The 17359-nt window shown below is 29.7% G+C and overlaps 2 protein-coding genes across 2 annotated transcripts in view; one reads left to right on the top strand and one right to left on the bottom strand.

Moving 5' to 3' along the window:
• Positions 1-1416, top strand: part of LOC126736508 (doublesex- and mab-3-related transcription factor A2-like) — a 28539-nt gene extending 27123 nt beyond the window's left edge. Inside the window, exons 3-4 of the mRNA XM_050440888.1 lie at positions 273-636; positions 860-1416. Coding sequence (XP_050296845.1) covers positions 273-636; positions 860-1151 — 656 coding nt within the window. The 3' untranslated portion in view covers positions 1152-1416. The remainder of the gene's footprint in view (positions 1-272; positions 637-859) is intronic.
• A 13738-nt stretch (positions 1417-15154) lies between these two features.
• On the bottom strand, positions 15155-15923 carry LOC126736768 (jerky protein homolog-like). Its single transcript, XM_050441300.1, has 3 exons — positions 15873-15923; positions 15585-15782; positions 15155-15532 (listed from the first exon to the last, which is right to left on the bottom strand). Exons 1-3 carry the CDS (start codon positions 15921-15923, stop codon positions 15155-15157), a joined length of 627 nt encoding a protein of 208 aa, XP_050297257.1.
• Between the last annotated feature and the right edge of the window lie 1436 nt (positions 15924-17359).

Below are 17359 nucleotides of genomic sequence, written 5' to 3' on the forward strand. Positions count from 1 at the left end.
TTTCAGTCGAGCTTGACGCGGGATATTAAAATTAAATTGGTGTAGTTTATACGATTTTAACCATCCAGCAATTATTGTTTGTGAGTGCGCACAATTTATTTTGCTCTTTTGCTTTTCTTTTGCTCCCCCTTCGATAAATTGTGTGTTTATTTTTTTTTATACAGTGAGCCGATATCAATAATGTAACCTCACAATTGTTGTAGCTGAAAATTAGTATCATATCAATAAATCTTGATAGCCTTGAATCTTTTAACATCGGTTTCTTTTTACAGCGTCCAAACGTGCGCGGATCAACATCGACGAATCAGACTCGGACCAGGAGGATGTGGTACCAGTGGCACCTCAGAAACTCACCACCTCTTGCCCCTCCCCCGATCCGGTGACAAGTCCAGAGGTGGACCTCAATGTGGAAGAAAACGACCCAAACACCCCCGAGAATTTATCGTTGAAGCCCAACCCTGCCAGTCCAGAACCAGTTAGCCATCCTCACTCCGACTATATTCCTCCTCACCATAGTCCAAGGTTCCCCCAACATCCTCCTGTTACTCCCTCACCCCCCCAGAGGTCCCCGGTGAATATTTTAATGAGGGTGTTTCCGGGAAAGAGACGATCGGATGTAGAGGCTATTTTACAAAGGTAGGTTTTTGGATTTAGCTCTATTAATGTATTAATATTTCACTATTAATGACTCAAAAGTTAATAAGGAAGATAGTTTCTTAAAAGAAGGTCTTTTCTTCATAAAATTAAATGTTAATCTTGTTTTAAGAGTGCATGATGTATTTCGATGAGCTAACTCATCATCATCAGACTTTGAAATATGTTTATAATGTTGGTGGTCATTAAAACTGATTACTTCCAGGTGTAAAGGAGACATTCTTCAGGCGATGGAGATGATGGTGGGTGACGAGGAAGTGTCTTCTCCCTCGGCGTTCTCCCCTTTGGGTCCCCCGCACCCTTTTCACCGCTACTCACCATCGAGGAGATTCTTGGCGGCACCCTTTGCCGGTACCGGCTACTTGTCATCGATAATTAGGCCTCCGCCCGATTATCTCAGCATGATGGGGCCACTGCACGACGTTTACAATGAGAAAACCACCGCTTCCTCCCCAGGGTCTAATACTAGCTCCGATAAGACTTCGTATTCGGAGTAGCGGTTTTAGGGGTGTCGTTTCGGTTTGGGGTGAATGTGATCATTTAGTGTCAAGTGGATTTTCTTTATAATTCATTTTTTTTCACTGTTTATGGGATGAAAAATCTGATTTTATCACTGCATTAATTAGATAATTTTAAAGAGAACCATCTTAATGGCTTTCAAAGCCTCGAAATCAAGTTTTTTTTTCGCAAAAATTCATATGACACTAAGCGCCTCTATAATTCCTTTAACAGTAAAAGGGTAATTTCACAATAATCCGTAAATAATTTTCCTTATAATGTATAGTAAAAATTCTTAAAAAGAATTTGTTTTTATTAATAAGTAATCTCTGCCAATAGTTTATATGGTAGAATTATATTCTAAAATAAACATATTCAAAAGAAAATCTGCTAATTTAAGCCCTATTATATATATATATATATATATATATATATAATAATTAAATAAAAAAATGTATGTATACGTATTACGTGTAAAATAAATATTACCTTTAGGTGAATTGTATCCTTCCATTTATTGATAGATCTGTTGAAGCTTTAGAAAAAACGGTATAAATATTATATCTATTAGATAAATAAATGTATATCTATGTACTTATTTTTTTTTGTTATAATTGTATAAATTATTGATATTTTAACTAAGTCATACGAGGGTAGTGAATAAAAATAAAATCTATATAGCGAAACATGTTTTTTTTTAATTTTCCCTTAAAAGCCTTGAGAAATGAGGTCAAATTACATAGAAAAAATAACAGAATCCTTAAAAGGATTAAAAACTAACGTTAGAAAAGTTGAAAAATTATTCCGGGCATTTAAAGTATTTTATCAGTTTTTTGACTTCCACCTTTTCAGACATCAGAGGCCATTTTCTGAATATTTAGGTCTGATGATGCCCAGTTTTAATTCGAAACACTTGACATCGATTTTTTAATATTCTTTTAAAAATTACTTTTTTTTCTTAATTGTCATTTGAAGTTATTGTTCAAGTTTGATAAGGTCCAAGGTTTTCAAGGCAATTGAAGCTATTTCTTATTATTTTCTGGCACTTTTTAACCATTCGCAAGAAAATTTAAAAAGCGACATTTCAAATGACTTTTCAAGATAAATGAGGTCACGTTTTCCCACTTTAGCCATTTATGGTTCAATTTTTCTGAGTCAACTAAATCCCTATTACCGATATTTGAATAAATGATCTCCTAAGGTCTCTTAAAATCAAAGTAGAGGCATTTCTCAGGTAATTGGAGGCGTTTAGATGTAACAGTTGGTTGATGACACCGTAAGAGAGTTAATTAAGTTTTTGACAAGGCTATTAAATTAATTTCTTGAAAGAAATTGTAAATAAGAAGTTCCTTACATGTGAACTTGGAAAGTGACTTAAAATACTTGGACGAAACGACAAAATCTACATATTTCCCTTGAAAATATAACCTTAACATTTTTAGTCAAAAAAGATTAAAAATTGACCTTAGAAATCTTGAAAAATAACCTCAACTATTTGAAAGGTATGAGAGAATCCTTTAAATGCTTCAAAAATAAAAAAATCAACTGTACAATTGCCTGAAAAGAAACACCTTGTAGTACTAGAATAATGGCCTTAAAAATTTGTAAGGAAAAGAATGTTTGGAAATAATAAGAAATGACTTAAAATTACGTTAAAAATTGGATCTGAACTGCCAATAAAAGGATTAACAATTGACATTAGTAATCTTGAAAAAAATAATTCAAGTGCCCGGAAAGAATAAGAAAATTCTTTAAATGCCTTGAAAATAGAAAAACTGATCTTAAAATTGCCTGAAAGGAACTTGTCTTGTAGCCTTAGAATATTGACTTCAAAAGCCTGTAAGTAATAAGAAACGACTCTAAATTGCCTTGGAAATTTGGAAAGCATTAAAGACTGACCTTAGTAGTCTTGAAAAATTACTTCAGATGACTGAAATAAATAAGAAAATTCTTCAATTGTCTTGAAAATTGAACGAACCCAAACTTGCCTGAAACGGAAATAAAAACTTACCTTACAATCCTTGAACATCAATTTAAATCGCCTTAAAAATATGACCTTAAGTGCCTAAAGGGTTAAGAAGTGACCTCAGTGGATAAGAAAATCCTTAAAAAATTAAGAAAATAATTTCGAAATTGCTTGAAGGACCTGAAAACATCCTACAATCCTAGAATAATGACTTCGAAGCCCTAAAAAGAATAAAAAATGACTTTAAATTGCTTGAAAGTGACCTTAACTGCCTAAAAGGCTTAAAAACTGACCTTAATAAACTTGAAAAGCTGAAGTGCCTGGAAGAAATAACAAAATTCCTTAAAATATGGCAAATATAACCATAAACAGATGAGAACTCCCAAAACTCCATTTACCAGTCAAATGACTTCAAATCGTTTTTCTTACTTACTAAACTTGAAAAGAACTCGGATGAAGTTATCTGGAACGAATTGGAAAAAATAGAAAAATTATAAGAGAAATGAAAAAAATTAATCAAATAACTTAAATTACCTTATATAGCTGGAAAATTAACCTTAAAGCTGCCTGTGAAAGGCAACAAAAATTACAAACAGATGTGTTAATGCACTTTTATAGACAATGTGATCAAAATATTTCAATTTCATTCCGGGATAACTTTTAGTATTAGGCACAATAATGATTTTATCCATTCCACTATATACGAAAGCAAATTGAAGACAAAATTTTCTAAGACTTAATTAGTGTAACCCGTGAATTCGATTATTCTAAAGCAAACTTCTTGTGTCTATAGAATCTAATTAAATCATTAAATGGGGAGGATTTAAAACATGTTACGGACGTAAATGATGCTATACGAGCATTTTATAAAAAACATCTTTTAATGTATAGAGGAAGCAGTATCTAAGCAAAGCAAATTACACATTATAATATATACTGGTAGGTATATTATAAGAGCTAATTTTCCTTTTTTTTTTTTCACAGGATTTAATTAGTAAAATTAAAAAAAAAGTGTAAATTGCATTTACTGGTCCACCCAACACTGGAGGTGCAGTTTGATGATAATTTAATACAGGTTCTTAGATCTTTTCCCTTTTCTTTTATAGTTAGTACATACCATCATCTAATATAACTATGCCAAATCCAGCAGCATTTTAGAATTTCCTGAGGTAACTGAAGAAGAAATTAGAACCAGTGTTTCAATTTTTTATACAAAGGGAAATAATTTTTTATTCCAAGCTTAGAGTCTTCAATTTTGCTTTCCTTGAAAAATCTGTCTTGTGGAAGATTCACAATTTTGAAAATTCAAGATGTGCCAAACATGTATGAAAAAATTACCAGAGGGTTTTTTGGAATTTTCTCGATCTGTACCATATACGATTCCCAACTACAGATTCAATTACATTAAAAACTTATTTCCTTTTCATAATTATGATCAATATAGACAAAGAGTATAATTTTTTATTATTTATTTTCTTAATTTTTAGTGAATGGATTTTAGTCATTTCTTCGAAAAAAGAGTTAAAAAGTCTTTAAAGTAGTCCATAAATTAATTATTGTTAAATTTTGACTACTATTATCCAAGATAATCATTTGCCAATAAAAGACAAATTAATTTGTTTCTTACAGGTACTCCTGGAATAGAAATTATATTTTCTTGACTATTAGTGAATGGATTTTAGTCATTTCTTCAAAAAAGACTAAAAGAAACTTCAAATTGGTCCATAATTTAATCATTGTCAATTTTGACCACTATAATCCAAGATAAACATTTGCCAATAAGAGACAAATTAATTTGCTTCTTACAGGAACTCCTAAAATAAAAATTGTATTTTCCTGACTTCTAGTGAATAGATTTTAAACATTTCTTCAAAAAAAGAGTTAAAAGGTCTTTAAAGTAGTCCATAAATTAATTATTGTTAAATTTTGACTACTATAATCCAAGATAATCATTTGCCAATTAGAGACAAATTAATTTGTTTCTTACAGGAACTCCTAAAATAAAAATTGTGTTTTCCTGACTTCTAGTGAATAGATTTTAAGCATTTTCTCAAAAAAAGAGTTAAAAGGTCTTTAAAGTAGTCCATAAATTAATTATTGTTAAATTTTGACTACTATAATCCAAGATAATTATTTTCCAATAAGAGACAAATTAATTTGTTTCTTACAGGCACTCCTGGAATAGAAATTCCATTTTCTTGAATATTAGTGAATGGATTTTAGTCATTTCTTCAAAAAAGACTAAAAAAAACTTCAAATTGGTCCATAATTTAATCATTGTCAATTTTGACCACTATAATCCAAGATAAACATTTGCCAATAAGAGACAAATTAATTTGCTTCTTACAGGAACTTCTAAAATAAAAATTGTATTTTCCTGACTTCTAGTGAATAGATTTTAAGCATTTTTTCAAAAAAAGAGTTAAAAGGTCTTTAAAGTAGTCCATAAATTAATTATTGTTAAATTTTGACTACTATAATCCAAGATAATCATTTTCCAATAAGAGACAAATTAATTTGTTTCTTACAGGTACTCCTGGAATAGAAATTATATTTTCTTGACTATTAGTGAATGGATTTTAGTCATTTCTTCAAAAAAGACTAAAAGAAACTTCAAATTGGTCCATAATTTAATCATTGTCAATTTTGACCACTATAATCCAAGATAAACATTTGCCAATAAGAGACAAATTAATTTGCTTCTTACAGGAACTCCTAAAATAAAAATTGTATTTTCCTGACTTCTAGTGAATAGATTTTAAGCATTTTTTCAAAAAAAGAGTTAAAAGGTCTTTAAAGTAGTCCATAAATTAATTATTGTTAAATTTTGACTACTATAATCCAAGATAATCATTTGCCAATTAGAGACAAATTAATTTGTTTCTTACAGGTACTCCTGGAATAGAAATTATATTTTCTTGACTATTAGTGAATGGATTTTAGTCATTTCTTCAAAAAAGACTAAAAGAAACTTCAAATTGGTCCATAATTTAATCATTGTCAATTTTGACCACTATAATCCAAGATAAACATTTGCCAATAAGAGACAAATTAATTTGCTTCTTACAGGAACTCCTAAAATAAAAATTGTATTTTCCTGACTTCTAGTGAATAGATTTTAAGCATTTTTTCAAAAAAAGAGTTAAAAGGTCTTTAAAGTAGTCCATAAATTAATTATTGTTAAATTTTGACTACTATAATCCAAGATAATCATTTGCCAATTAGAGACAAATTAATTTGTTTCTTACAGGTACTCCTGGAATAGAAATTATATTTTCTTGACTATTAGTGAATGGATTTTAGTCATTTCTTCAAAAAAGACTAAAAGAAACTTCAAATTGGTCCATAATTTAATCATTGTCAATTTTGACCACTATAATCCAAGATAAACATTTGCCAATAAGAGACAAATTAATTTGCTTCTTACAGGAACTCCTAAAATAAAAATTGTATTTTCCTGACTTCTAGTGAATAGATTTTAAGCATTTTTTCAAAAAAAGAGTTAAAAGGTCTTTAAAGTAGCCCATAAATTAATTATTGTTAAATTTTGACTACTATAATCCAAGATAATCATTTGCCAATTAGAGACAAATTAATTTGTTTCTTACAGGAACTCCTAAAATAAAAATTGTGTTTTCCTGACTTCTAGTGAATAGATTTTAAGCATTTTTTCAAAAAAAGAGTTAAAAGGTCTTTAAGGTAGTCCATAAATTAATTATTGTTAAATGTTGACTACTATAATCCAAGATAATCATTTTCCAATAAGAGACAAATTAATTTGTTTCTTACAGGCACTCCTGGAATAGAAATTCTATTTTCTTGGCTATTAGTGAATGGATTTAAGTAATTTCTTCAAACAATACTAAAAGAAACTTCAAAATAGTCCATAACTCAATCATTGTTAATTTTGACTACTATAATCCAAGATAATCACTTGCCAATAAGAGACAAATTAATTTATTTCTTACAGGGACTCCTGGAATGAAAATAAAATTTTTATGAATTCCAGAAATTGGATTTTGGTCACTTCTTCAAAAACGACTAAAATAAACTTCAATATAGTTCATAATTTAATCATTATTAATTTTGACTACTATAATCCAAGATAATCACTTGTCAATAAGAAACAAATTAATTTGTTCCTAACAGACACTCCTGGAATAAAAATTCGATTTTCTGGACTTTTAGTGAACGGATTTTAATTATTTCTGCAGAAAATACTAAATCAATCATTGCTAATTTCAAGTACCATAATCCAAGATAATCAAAAAATATATCAATGACAATTTGATGTGTCTTCTAGCTAGTGCTGATTATGCAAAAGCGTTTGATAAGGTTGTTCGTTGTTCCATGCTTGAAAAACTGAGCAAATTTGGCATTTTAACTAATGCTTTAAAATTCTTGATTTCATGTCTCTGACACTAAGAGTCCGTCCATGGAGTATTCCACTATCTCTGGTGTTCAATTGACCTTCTTTTATTTATTTGATTTATCAATGACTTGCCAACTTGTCGTAAACATTTCTCCTGTTTGATATTTGCTTCTGTAATATGGACTTCATAGGCAGAATCAAATGAAGCTAGAAAAGAGTTTTACTTTTTTTGGTAGGGTTTTGTTGAATTTTCATTTTTTCGGGTTACATCATCTTAATTATTATAGGTCTGATGATGCTCTAGTTGAGCGAAACATGTAAGCTTTGTCATTTTATCAAATGTTTCTGTGATGCTGTAGATTTTGTGTTTTTACCTTTTATAAAAATTAAATTACCAAGGGTTATTGGATAGTGAAGTCGATTGCTCTCCGATAAACAATATTTACCTTGTGTTCGGAGCATTAGGTCTTGGTTTTTCTGGTTCTGTCTCAATTGCTTGATACATAGGGTAGGTAATTGATATTGTTTAATTTACTTTTGTTACTTTTTATTTTTTCCAACAGTGTTTTTTATTCCTTGTAGAATAATTTTGTTGAAAATAAATGAAAAAAAATCACTTATCGCATATGAAATAAAATATATATCCAAAACTTCACTTCACGAAATTAAAAACGAACCCTCCCCCCCCCCAAACATATAACAAATAATTAAATCGTCATCAATCAGTCCTAAACGGCTCACCAACAAGGGCGAATAACCACAGTTTAATTCGGGACAATAAAACTAAACACACGCCACTGTTTACAATATAATTTATACGATCTGTTAGCTACAGGCTAACAATGGGACCTAATAACTGGCTTCATGTATTCAATACGGTACCGGGGAGACCGAATCGAGCTGAACTGCATTTCGGGGATGATGACGATGGGGTGACCCATTGAATAGAGAGGGACGTGCCGCTCTCCTCTCCGGGGTTTGATTCATAATATGTATTTTATAATTAAATTTTGATGTGATTGTTCGCGTGGAAACTTTCACCATAGTCTCTCTCTCTTTCTCTCCCCGCATTAATTGTTCGGGAGCAGACGCGGATCAACCTCTTTTAAACAACCGAAGAAGATCCGACAAAAGGATTCAGATAAAGCGGTTTCTGTATACCTCCTTTGCTGAAGATAAATATCGTTGTCGTTCACGACGTATTCGTGTCCTTATTTATTTTTTTAAAGAAGAGAAGCAATGCAAATTATTTTTAATAAAATGCCACAATCATCAGCCGTCAAGAATTTCCTAGGATGAGTGGCCTATATTTGTTCCGCTATATTATAACAATTTTGATATTTTTTTTTATTTTCACCCTAAAATATTGGAGATCAAGGACCTACAGGAAAAGAGTTGATTTAAAATAAAATGTATTAGGAACTGATTACTGGGGCTAGTGCATAAGTTGTAATTATTTTTCTCCCAACTAAAGGTTCTATAATCAATAACTAGTATTTTATTTTTCTTATGATACATATTATATGGTTTTGGTTTATGTAATTACTTATTATTGTATAATTAGGTTAGTGATTAGTTTATATAGGTTATAACTATAGCCAATTTTTTACGTTACAGTTTTTAGTTTATTATATTAAATAATACTGCCTCGCTACCTATTTTTTAACTGTAATTTTTGTAAACGGTGCTTTATGATTCAGCTGATTTCTTTTTTTTTTTTTTTGTTTAAAGATAATGTGGAGTAGCTATATAAAGCTAGACTGCGCCAGGTTCAGGTACTTTGTTTTTTTTTGTATCAAGTTTGTAATGAATTTGAATAATAAAAGACATTTATTATTATTATTATTGTTATTATTATATTTTTCCTTGTAATATCTGTACTCTATTGCTATAAGTATATATTGTATTACTTAAGAAGCAATAAAATTCTATTGTCTATTGTCAAAAATATAGAAAAAGAGGATCCAGACATGACAGTAACCTGGTGAGAGTGTTTGTGAAATGAGAAGAAGAATCTCTTTCTTTAATTGCCTGGAAGAAAAATATGATTTTATTTATTCCAGGCAGTTGAGCATCAAAATATGTTAAAGAGAATTAAAACAATGTCGATCTTAAATTGATATTCAGAAAAAGATAAAGAAGGAGATGAACAACTTGATGAGAGTGACTATAAAATGAGAAGAAGAATTTCTCACTTTAACTGCTTAGAAGAAAAAAAAGATTGATATATTATTTATGGTGTCTAGGTCTCTTAAGAAATCAGATCGTATAAAGATAATTAAAAAAAGATTTACACCTGACACGCGACTCTCTATCCCTATCTCTTCCTTCCACTCAATGACCATGCACACAGAGTGACTGAAATGCCTAAAAGAGACTTGAGAGTAGTTAATTGAATATTTCAGGCACTCTAAGAGACTCAAATACCGCACTTGAACTAACAGTTCAAAAGCCTTCAGCCCTTCCAATTTCTCTCAATTTTTAAGAAGAAATTTACGGGTACTCAAGACATTTAAGTTGACTTAAATGCCTGGAATACAGTTACGAATTTTACTGATTTACTAAAAAGCCTTAAAGAACTTAAATGATTATTCCATGCATTCCAAGTGACTGAAATTTAACTTGCAGTGACCTTTAAATAGGCATAACTGACTCCAGTCATTTTTCATTTTCTGAAAGAGACTTAAGGAACTTAAGAGATTATTCCAGGCGCACATAGTGACTAAAAATAAAATGACTGGACGAGACTCGAGAATAGTTAATTGATTATTTTAGGCATTAAAAGTTACTGAAGTGTCTGAAAAAAAATTGCAGTAGTAGTTTACAATGTCTACAATTATAAAGCCTAATTTACATAATAATTAATTTGTTGCCTGAAAGGGATTAAAATTAACTTTCTTATTCTTGAAAACTAAAAGGAGAACAAAGTTTTAAAAAAGGATTAATAATTAGTGAAGTGAAGTTGAGAGCTAGAAAAAATAAGAAATAATTAGAATTTTCTTAAAAAATGACTTCAAAAGCCTTGAATAAATACTTATTTCAGGAATTTTGTAAAAAAAATTGTACAAAAAAGTTTAAAATTTTGAAAAGATTTTTTTTTATTAAAATAAAGTCATTTTATTAAAAAAAGTCAAAAAACTGTCCATAACTCAAAAACCGTGAAACATACACATCTGAAAATTTCAACATAAGTTCTTTGATAAAATTGATCGAACACCTATTTCCGGTTTTTTGAGAAAAAGTTCAAAATTTTGTAAAAAATTTTTTTTTTGTACCTGAAATTTTTTTTACTAAAAAATCAACAACCTGTTCATAACTAAAAAACCGTGAAACTCACACACCTAAAAATGTGTACATAAATTCTACTTTAAAATTGATCGGATATCTATTTCAGGGTTTTTGGAAAAAAGTTCAAAATTTAGTGAGAAAAAATTATTTTTGTACATGAATTTTTTTTTACTGAAAACGGGTATATAAATTCTATAATAAAATTGATTGAATACCTATTTCAGGATTTGTAGAAAAAAGTTCAAGAAACTGTCAATAACTCTAAGACCGTAAAACATACGCATTTGAAAATTTGTACACAAATTCTTTAATAAAATTAATTGGACACCTATTTCAAGATGTTTGGAAAAAAATTCAAAATTTTGTAAAAAAAAATTTTTATTGCCTACATTTCTTTTTACTAAAAATTTAACAAACTGTCCATAACTGAAAAACAGTGAAACATGCACATTTGAAAATCTGTACACAAATTCTTTAATAAAATTTATTGAACACCTATTTCAAGATTTTTGGAAAAAAAATTAAAATTTTGTAAAAAAAATTTTTTTGTAGCCTTAATTTTTTTTTACTAAAAATCAAACAAATTGGCCATAACTGAAACACAGTAAAACGTACACAACTGAAAATGTGTATATAAATTCAATGATAAAATTGATTGGATACCTATTTCAGGATTTTTAGAAAAAAGTTGAAGATTTCGTAAAAAAATTGTTTTTTAATTTATTTTTTTACTGAAAAATCAAGAAACTGTCCATAACTCAAAACCCGTGAAACATCTGACAATTTGTACATTAATTCTATAATAAAATTGATCGGATTTCACGATTTAAAAAAAAAATCAAAATTTAAAAAAAAATATTTTTTTTTGATAAAAACAAAAACCGTAAAAACCACTTAAGTGAAAATTTATTTGTATATAAATTATTATTAAATTAATTTTTCAAAAGGGGTCAAAATTTTGGACTTTTTTTTATGAATTTTTTTTACTATAAAGTTAACAACATATAATTAAGAAAACTCTTTAATCAAAAGCACAATTAAAAATCAATATCAAGTCGGATGTTTCGCTTTAAAACTAAGCATCGTCAAATCTAAATAGCCAGTTTGGTTTTGAATTACAAGAGCCTGGAAAAATAAACAAACAACTCCAAATGACTGTAAGTCATGGAAAATGGTCTGAAAGACATGAAAAGTGAAAGCCAAGAATAAAATTTAAAAAAAAAACTTTAAATAAAACGAAAGATTGCATTCAAATTGCCTGAAGGAGATAAGAACTGACCCTAACAGCCTTAAATAATAAATCAGTGACCCCAATTGCCAGGAAGAAATCGTCTATTTAACTCGAAAGGAAAATAAAAAAAACAAATCTCCACCTTAAAATAATTTCAAATGACTAAAATTTTAAAGAATCCCTAAAAATTGACTTTGACCCAAATCTAGTTTTATTATTTTATACTTTAAATAACTTAAAAACAATAACGATCCCCCCTCCGTTTTTTTCTCCCGATTTTAATTTCCCTTGTGCTCAATTAAACAACGACGCCACACGGTGCCATTCCGGATCAAGTTGAACACATAAGAAAAAACAATAATAATAATAATGAAAAAGAAAACCAACATCAATTCAAGGACCGTGCACCGGGTAAAAATTTTAAACCAAAAAAAAAAAACGTTTTAGAAATTGAATCTTAAACAAAAGGCGTAAACCAGTGGGAGGTAGGTACACATGCTGCGACAATAAAGAGACCCCATTATACGTATTTATTATTCCTCAATAGGGATCGCCATATCAAGCGATTGTTACTGAAAAGGTACACTCGACTTTCAGTGGATCTCGGGTGCGGGGGGGAGGGTGAGGAGGGCGAGGGAGCATAAAGAAACTCAACTCGAGACACAATGGGGAGGTTTCGTAAAGAGGAAACTTACAAATAATTGCATTTTAACGTTCAGTTTCCGGTGTGTTAATATGATACCTTGGATAAATCTTTTTTTTCTTCTGCTCTCTCTCTCTCTCTCTCTCTCTGTTACTGCTCTGACGTTTTCGGATTACAAAAGGTATTTTTTCTTTTCGTTTGGCCCAAATAGCTAAGTCCCTCGGTAAAATGGGTGTAAGTGTTACCAGCAGGGGTATAAGCGAGTCATTTGATATATCTATAAAAGTATTAGTGTCTTCTTAAGTAACTATTATGGTATCGTGTTAAATCTAAATTTGAATCTATGGGGTCCTTGGCAAACAAACTTTTTTCCCTCTTTATTTGGTTATGTTTACATGGGGTATTAAGTCTTTTGTTATTAGTTTTATCTGAAATTTAATACGGCTTATCTCCATGCTATCCTACATTTTTGCATCTGAGGCAAAAATAAGTTTTTTTACCATGAAGGGAAAGTACATACAAGTTTTCTGCATATAAATGACAAGAAAAAAACGCTCCTGTAATTTTCTAAAAATTTCAAATAACCCTTTTATTTACTGAAGTTAGGTGGAGTTATATTAGGACTTTGTAATGGAATTGAGGAGCTTCTTGAGGCATCTTCTCAAAACATCTCTAAGTATATATTAATTTTTTCAAGGTTAATTAAAATTGTTTTTGACGTTAAAAAATCAACTCCTAATGCAAAACACGGACTATACATTAATATAATCTATCTAAAAATAACATGTTTGGCTCTTTTTTGATAAATTTAACATAAAAATCGTTTTTTCTGAAAGTGGTTTGTGCGATAATGTTACACATGCCTAACATCCTTCATCATAGCTTCAACAAAATATTAATTTAAAAAAAAATTGTGTATGATATGGGGGTAATTATTCCTAAGATAACACATAAATTATATATGTATATATATTTTTTTAATTAATACTGTGTTGGTCATTTAGTGGTTCAACATGCTAGTAAAACTTAAAGTGTTTCTAGTTTTTGTGGTTTTCTTATTTGGAACTAATGGTATGGCATTTTTTGATTGGTTCTTATTTTATTAAAAAATAAATAATCATATAATATACATAAAAACAGTATACAATTAATACTTTACTTACAGGCAAACGAATAATTAAGCCTAATTAAGTAATTTTATAGGACTACTAAATTTAAAAATTCTTTAATAATAAATATTATTAATTTAACTTTTGTTGAGGTCTAAATTCAGGGATAAAAAAACTCTAGGAAAGGCTCAAAGAAAAATTTTATTAACTTTTAAAATATAAAATTCAAAGTATTCTTACGGCCTTTATTTGAGTTTTTGCATATACATTTTAAATAAACGAATTTTTAAAAAAATTTTATTTTTTTTATTCCATATTTTATCAGCAGACTCTTCAGGTATTCAACAATTTACAGCCTAAATCTTTAGTAATTCAGAAAAACTTAACTCTTTTAAGATCCGTATTAAAAAATTGAATTCAACAGCTTTTGGAAACATAAAAAACTTTTTGAATATAAAAATTAAAATTTCTGTTTATTGAATTTTGCTGCTTTGCCAAAGTTTAACTATTAAAAAATTAAAGATTTTTTTAAGTCAGATTCGTCCCAAGGCATAAATTTAAAAAGTCATTACTCTTACAACAATTCCAAATTTCTTAATAAATTTCGAAATATAAAATTCTCTAGACACCTACATTTAAAAATTTAAATAATGTAGCAGCTCTTCTGGAAATATTCAATGAATTTAAAAATAAAAATTTACCAATTTTGAGTCCAGGCAAACGCATAATTAAGCCTAATTAAGTAATTTTAGAGAACTCCTAAATTTAAAAATTCCTTATAATAAAATTCCTTATTAATTTAATGTTTGTCGAGGTTTAAGTTCAGGAATAAAAAAAATTAGAAAATACTTAAAGAAAAATTGTATTAACGCTTAAAATTTAAAATATAAAATCCAAAGAATCGCGCTTTTAAAAATTCAATATTCACTAAAATTCAAATAAAAAAGAACTTTCAGAAATTCAAGACTCCGAAAAAATCGACATTTTTTAAATAGGTACCTAATTAAGTAACTCTCAGGATATAACAGTAGAGTCTGGATAACGTGAACTAATTAGGGATGACCGTGTTCATGTTTTCGAGAAGTTCATGTTACTGGATAAAGTTAATCGCATGATAAACTAACACGTATATGTACTTTGAATATATATTTTATTGGAAAATCAAACAAAAACATGTTATACAGTAAGTAATACATAGTTGAAAATGTATATGTATATGGTATACCATGTATAGGTATAAAGAAAAAAAAAATTATTATATAGGTAAGTATATGTATGTAAGTAAGTACAATGTACATTATTTATATTTAATCCGTTGTTTTTAGAAAAAAATTATCTAACTTTGTTTGACGGATACGTTGTTTATTGCACATTCACGTAATTTGTATAAAGACTAAATATCCTCGAAGTCGGCATTGTTTTGCTCCGCCCATTCTAGACCTCTGTTAAATATACGAACTGCCTCAACGTGAGTGACTTTATCCATAGCCTGAGAAACCTCTGGATCTTGATGCTGTTCGGTTTCTGAATCATTAGACACTGCAGGACAATTCTCATCATGTTCAACGAAGTCATCTTTATTCCATTCTTCGATATCTCCACGTTCGAAGTCTTGCCCTGGATCAATTTCTTCTAATAAATTGAGGTTAGTCTCTACAATGCTATTCAGGCTTAGCAATTCTTGACGAAGAGTTGCCAAGGGTATTGTGTCTTCACGATCATCATTGCTTTGGCTTTCGAAAATATGTTTCCAACTCCATCCAACAACAAGCTCGTGATAAGTTTAAAATAGCAACCCTGAAGTTATATTATTTGATAATGACATTCATGTCCTTAGATTTATTAGCTACAACCATTGCCAAAAACATGGAGCGATAATGCAGTTTAGTCAACCTAATAACGTTTTGGTCCATAGGTTGAATTAGGGGTGTCACATTGGGAGGCATATACATAACTTGAATTAGTCCATCATCAGATAAAAGTTCCTCTACTGGGGGATGACTGGGGGTGAAGTGCTTTCTCTGGAAGACCTTGTTTCTTAAGAAACTTTCTCACCTAAAATTAAAACAAACTTTTAATTTTGAAATGTATAGCTATGGCAGGAAATTTACCTCAGGAACAAACATTTCTTTGAACCATTCCTTAAAAATTCCGGCTGTCATCCATGCAGATTGTGAGTTTTTGTAGTGTACAGGAATGTAAGAGTTCTTAAAACTTCGTGGTTTTTTAGCTTTCCCTATTACCAAAGGAGTCAATTTATGTAGTCCAGTCGCATTTGTACATGCTAGAAACGTTATTCTTTCTTAGGCTGTTTTTCTTCCAGGGGCAGTTTTTTCCGGGTAAAAGCTTCCAGTACAAGTCGGTTTCATCGGCGTTGTACACTTGGTTATAGTCTAAGTTTAGGTCCTTGATTTTTTCTGAAAAATGGTGAAACCAGCTCGGGCTGAGAAGATAGTTTTTCACCAGTTATTGTGAGGAAGCGTATGCCAAATCTTGTCTTGAACTTTTGCAACCACCCCGAGCTCGCAGGAAAAGTGGAATTTTTGTCGTACAGTTTTTCGTGAAAATATTTGGCTTTCTCTTTTAAAATTAAACCACTTATTGGTGCATTCCTCTCTCGTTGTCGCAAAAACCACTTATACAAAGCTTTTTCCATTAATGGATATTCAGAAGGTCTAAGAGATTTTCGTTTACCTGGTTCAGAAAAAGTCAAGGCAACTGTTGAAGTAATTTGGTCTTTTTTCTTCTTAATTGCACACACCCTGGATTTGGCTATTCCATACTTTTTTGCTAAAAAGGTAACTCCGCAACCTGTACTAACATCGGACAGTTGGGTTTTTTTTTCCAGAGTTAAATAATTTACTTTCTTAGTAGACATCGTGCTTGTTTCGTATTGATCGGCGAACAAACACTGAATAAGACGCAAATTTCATATCTCTTCCAAACATGTACAAACAAGATTGTATACAATTTGGCGGCGATATGCAAAAGCACTAAGTTAGTACTAAACTTGCCGACAAAGGGAACATAGGAAACAAAGTATATAGATTTCCCACAGATGTAAATAGCTCCGCACTATGCGGTAAAACGATATAAATATTTTTTCGTTCGCGTTATAGAGGCGAGATATTTTTGGCGTTCACGTTTTAGAATAGGCTGAATACCAATTAGGCTGTTCACGTTTAGGGATGTTCACGTTATAGGACGTTTACGTTATCGAGACTCTACTGACATTTAAAAATCAATCAAAAGTGTATTCTTACGCCCTTTCGAGATCTAAAAGTAAAAATTCAGAAATTTACGAATCCAAAAAAATTTGAATTTTTGAATATACAATTTGAAAAAACAAATTAAAACCTTTTCAATTTCCAAAATATGTGACTCTTCAGATATTAAAAAAATTTAAAATTTACGGCATAAACATTAAATTTACTTAAGTCTTATGTACTTAAAAAAAATATATTATATTAAAAAAAAAATGAATTCAACAGCTCTTAAAAACATAAAAAACTTTTTCAATATAAAAATTGAAATTTGTGTTTATTGAATTTTTAAGAGAGAAGTCGGTTTCTTAGACATAAATTTAAAAATTCACAAA

Source organism: Anthonomus grandis, chromosome 5, assembly GCF_022605725.1.
Source record: "Anthonomus grandis grandis chromosome 5, icAntGran1.3, whole genome shotgun sequence".
Classification (NCBI taxonomy): Eukaryota; Metazoa; Arthropoda; class Insecta; order Coleoptera; family Curculionidae; genus Anthonomus; species Anthonomus grandis.

What these genes read in the sequence shown, in the direction of transcription:
- LOC126736768 (XM_050441300.1), bottom strand. Translation starts at nt 15,923, where the DNA reads ATGACAGCCGGAATTTTTAAGGAATGGTTCAAAGAAATGTTTGTTCCT. An exon ending in AAGAAATGTTTGTTCCTGAG is followed by an intron (nt 15,783 to 15,872) that starts GTAAATTTCCTG and finishes AAGGTCTTCCAG; the next exon opens with AGAAAGCACTTCACCCCCAG. An exon ending in ATAAATCTAAGGACATGAAT is followed by an intron (nt 15,533 to 15,584) that starts GTCATTATCAAA and finishes ACTTATCACGAG; the next exon opens with CTTGTTGTTGGATGGAGTTG.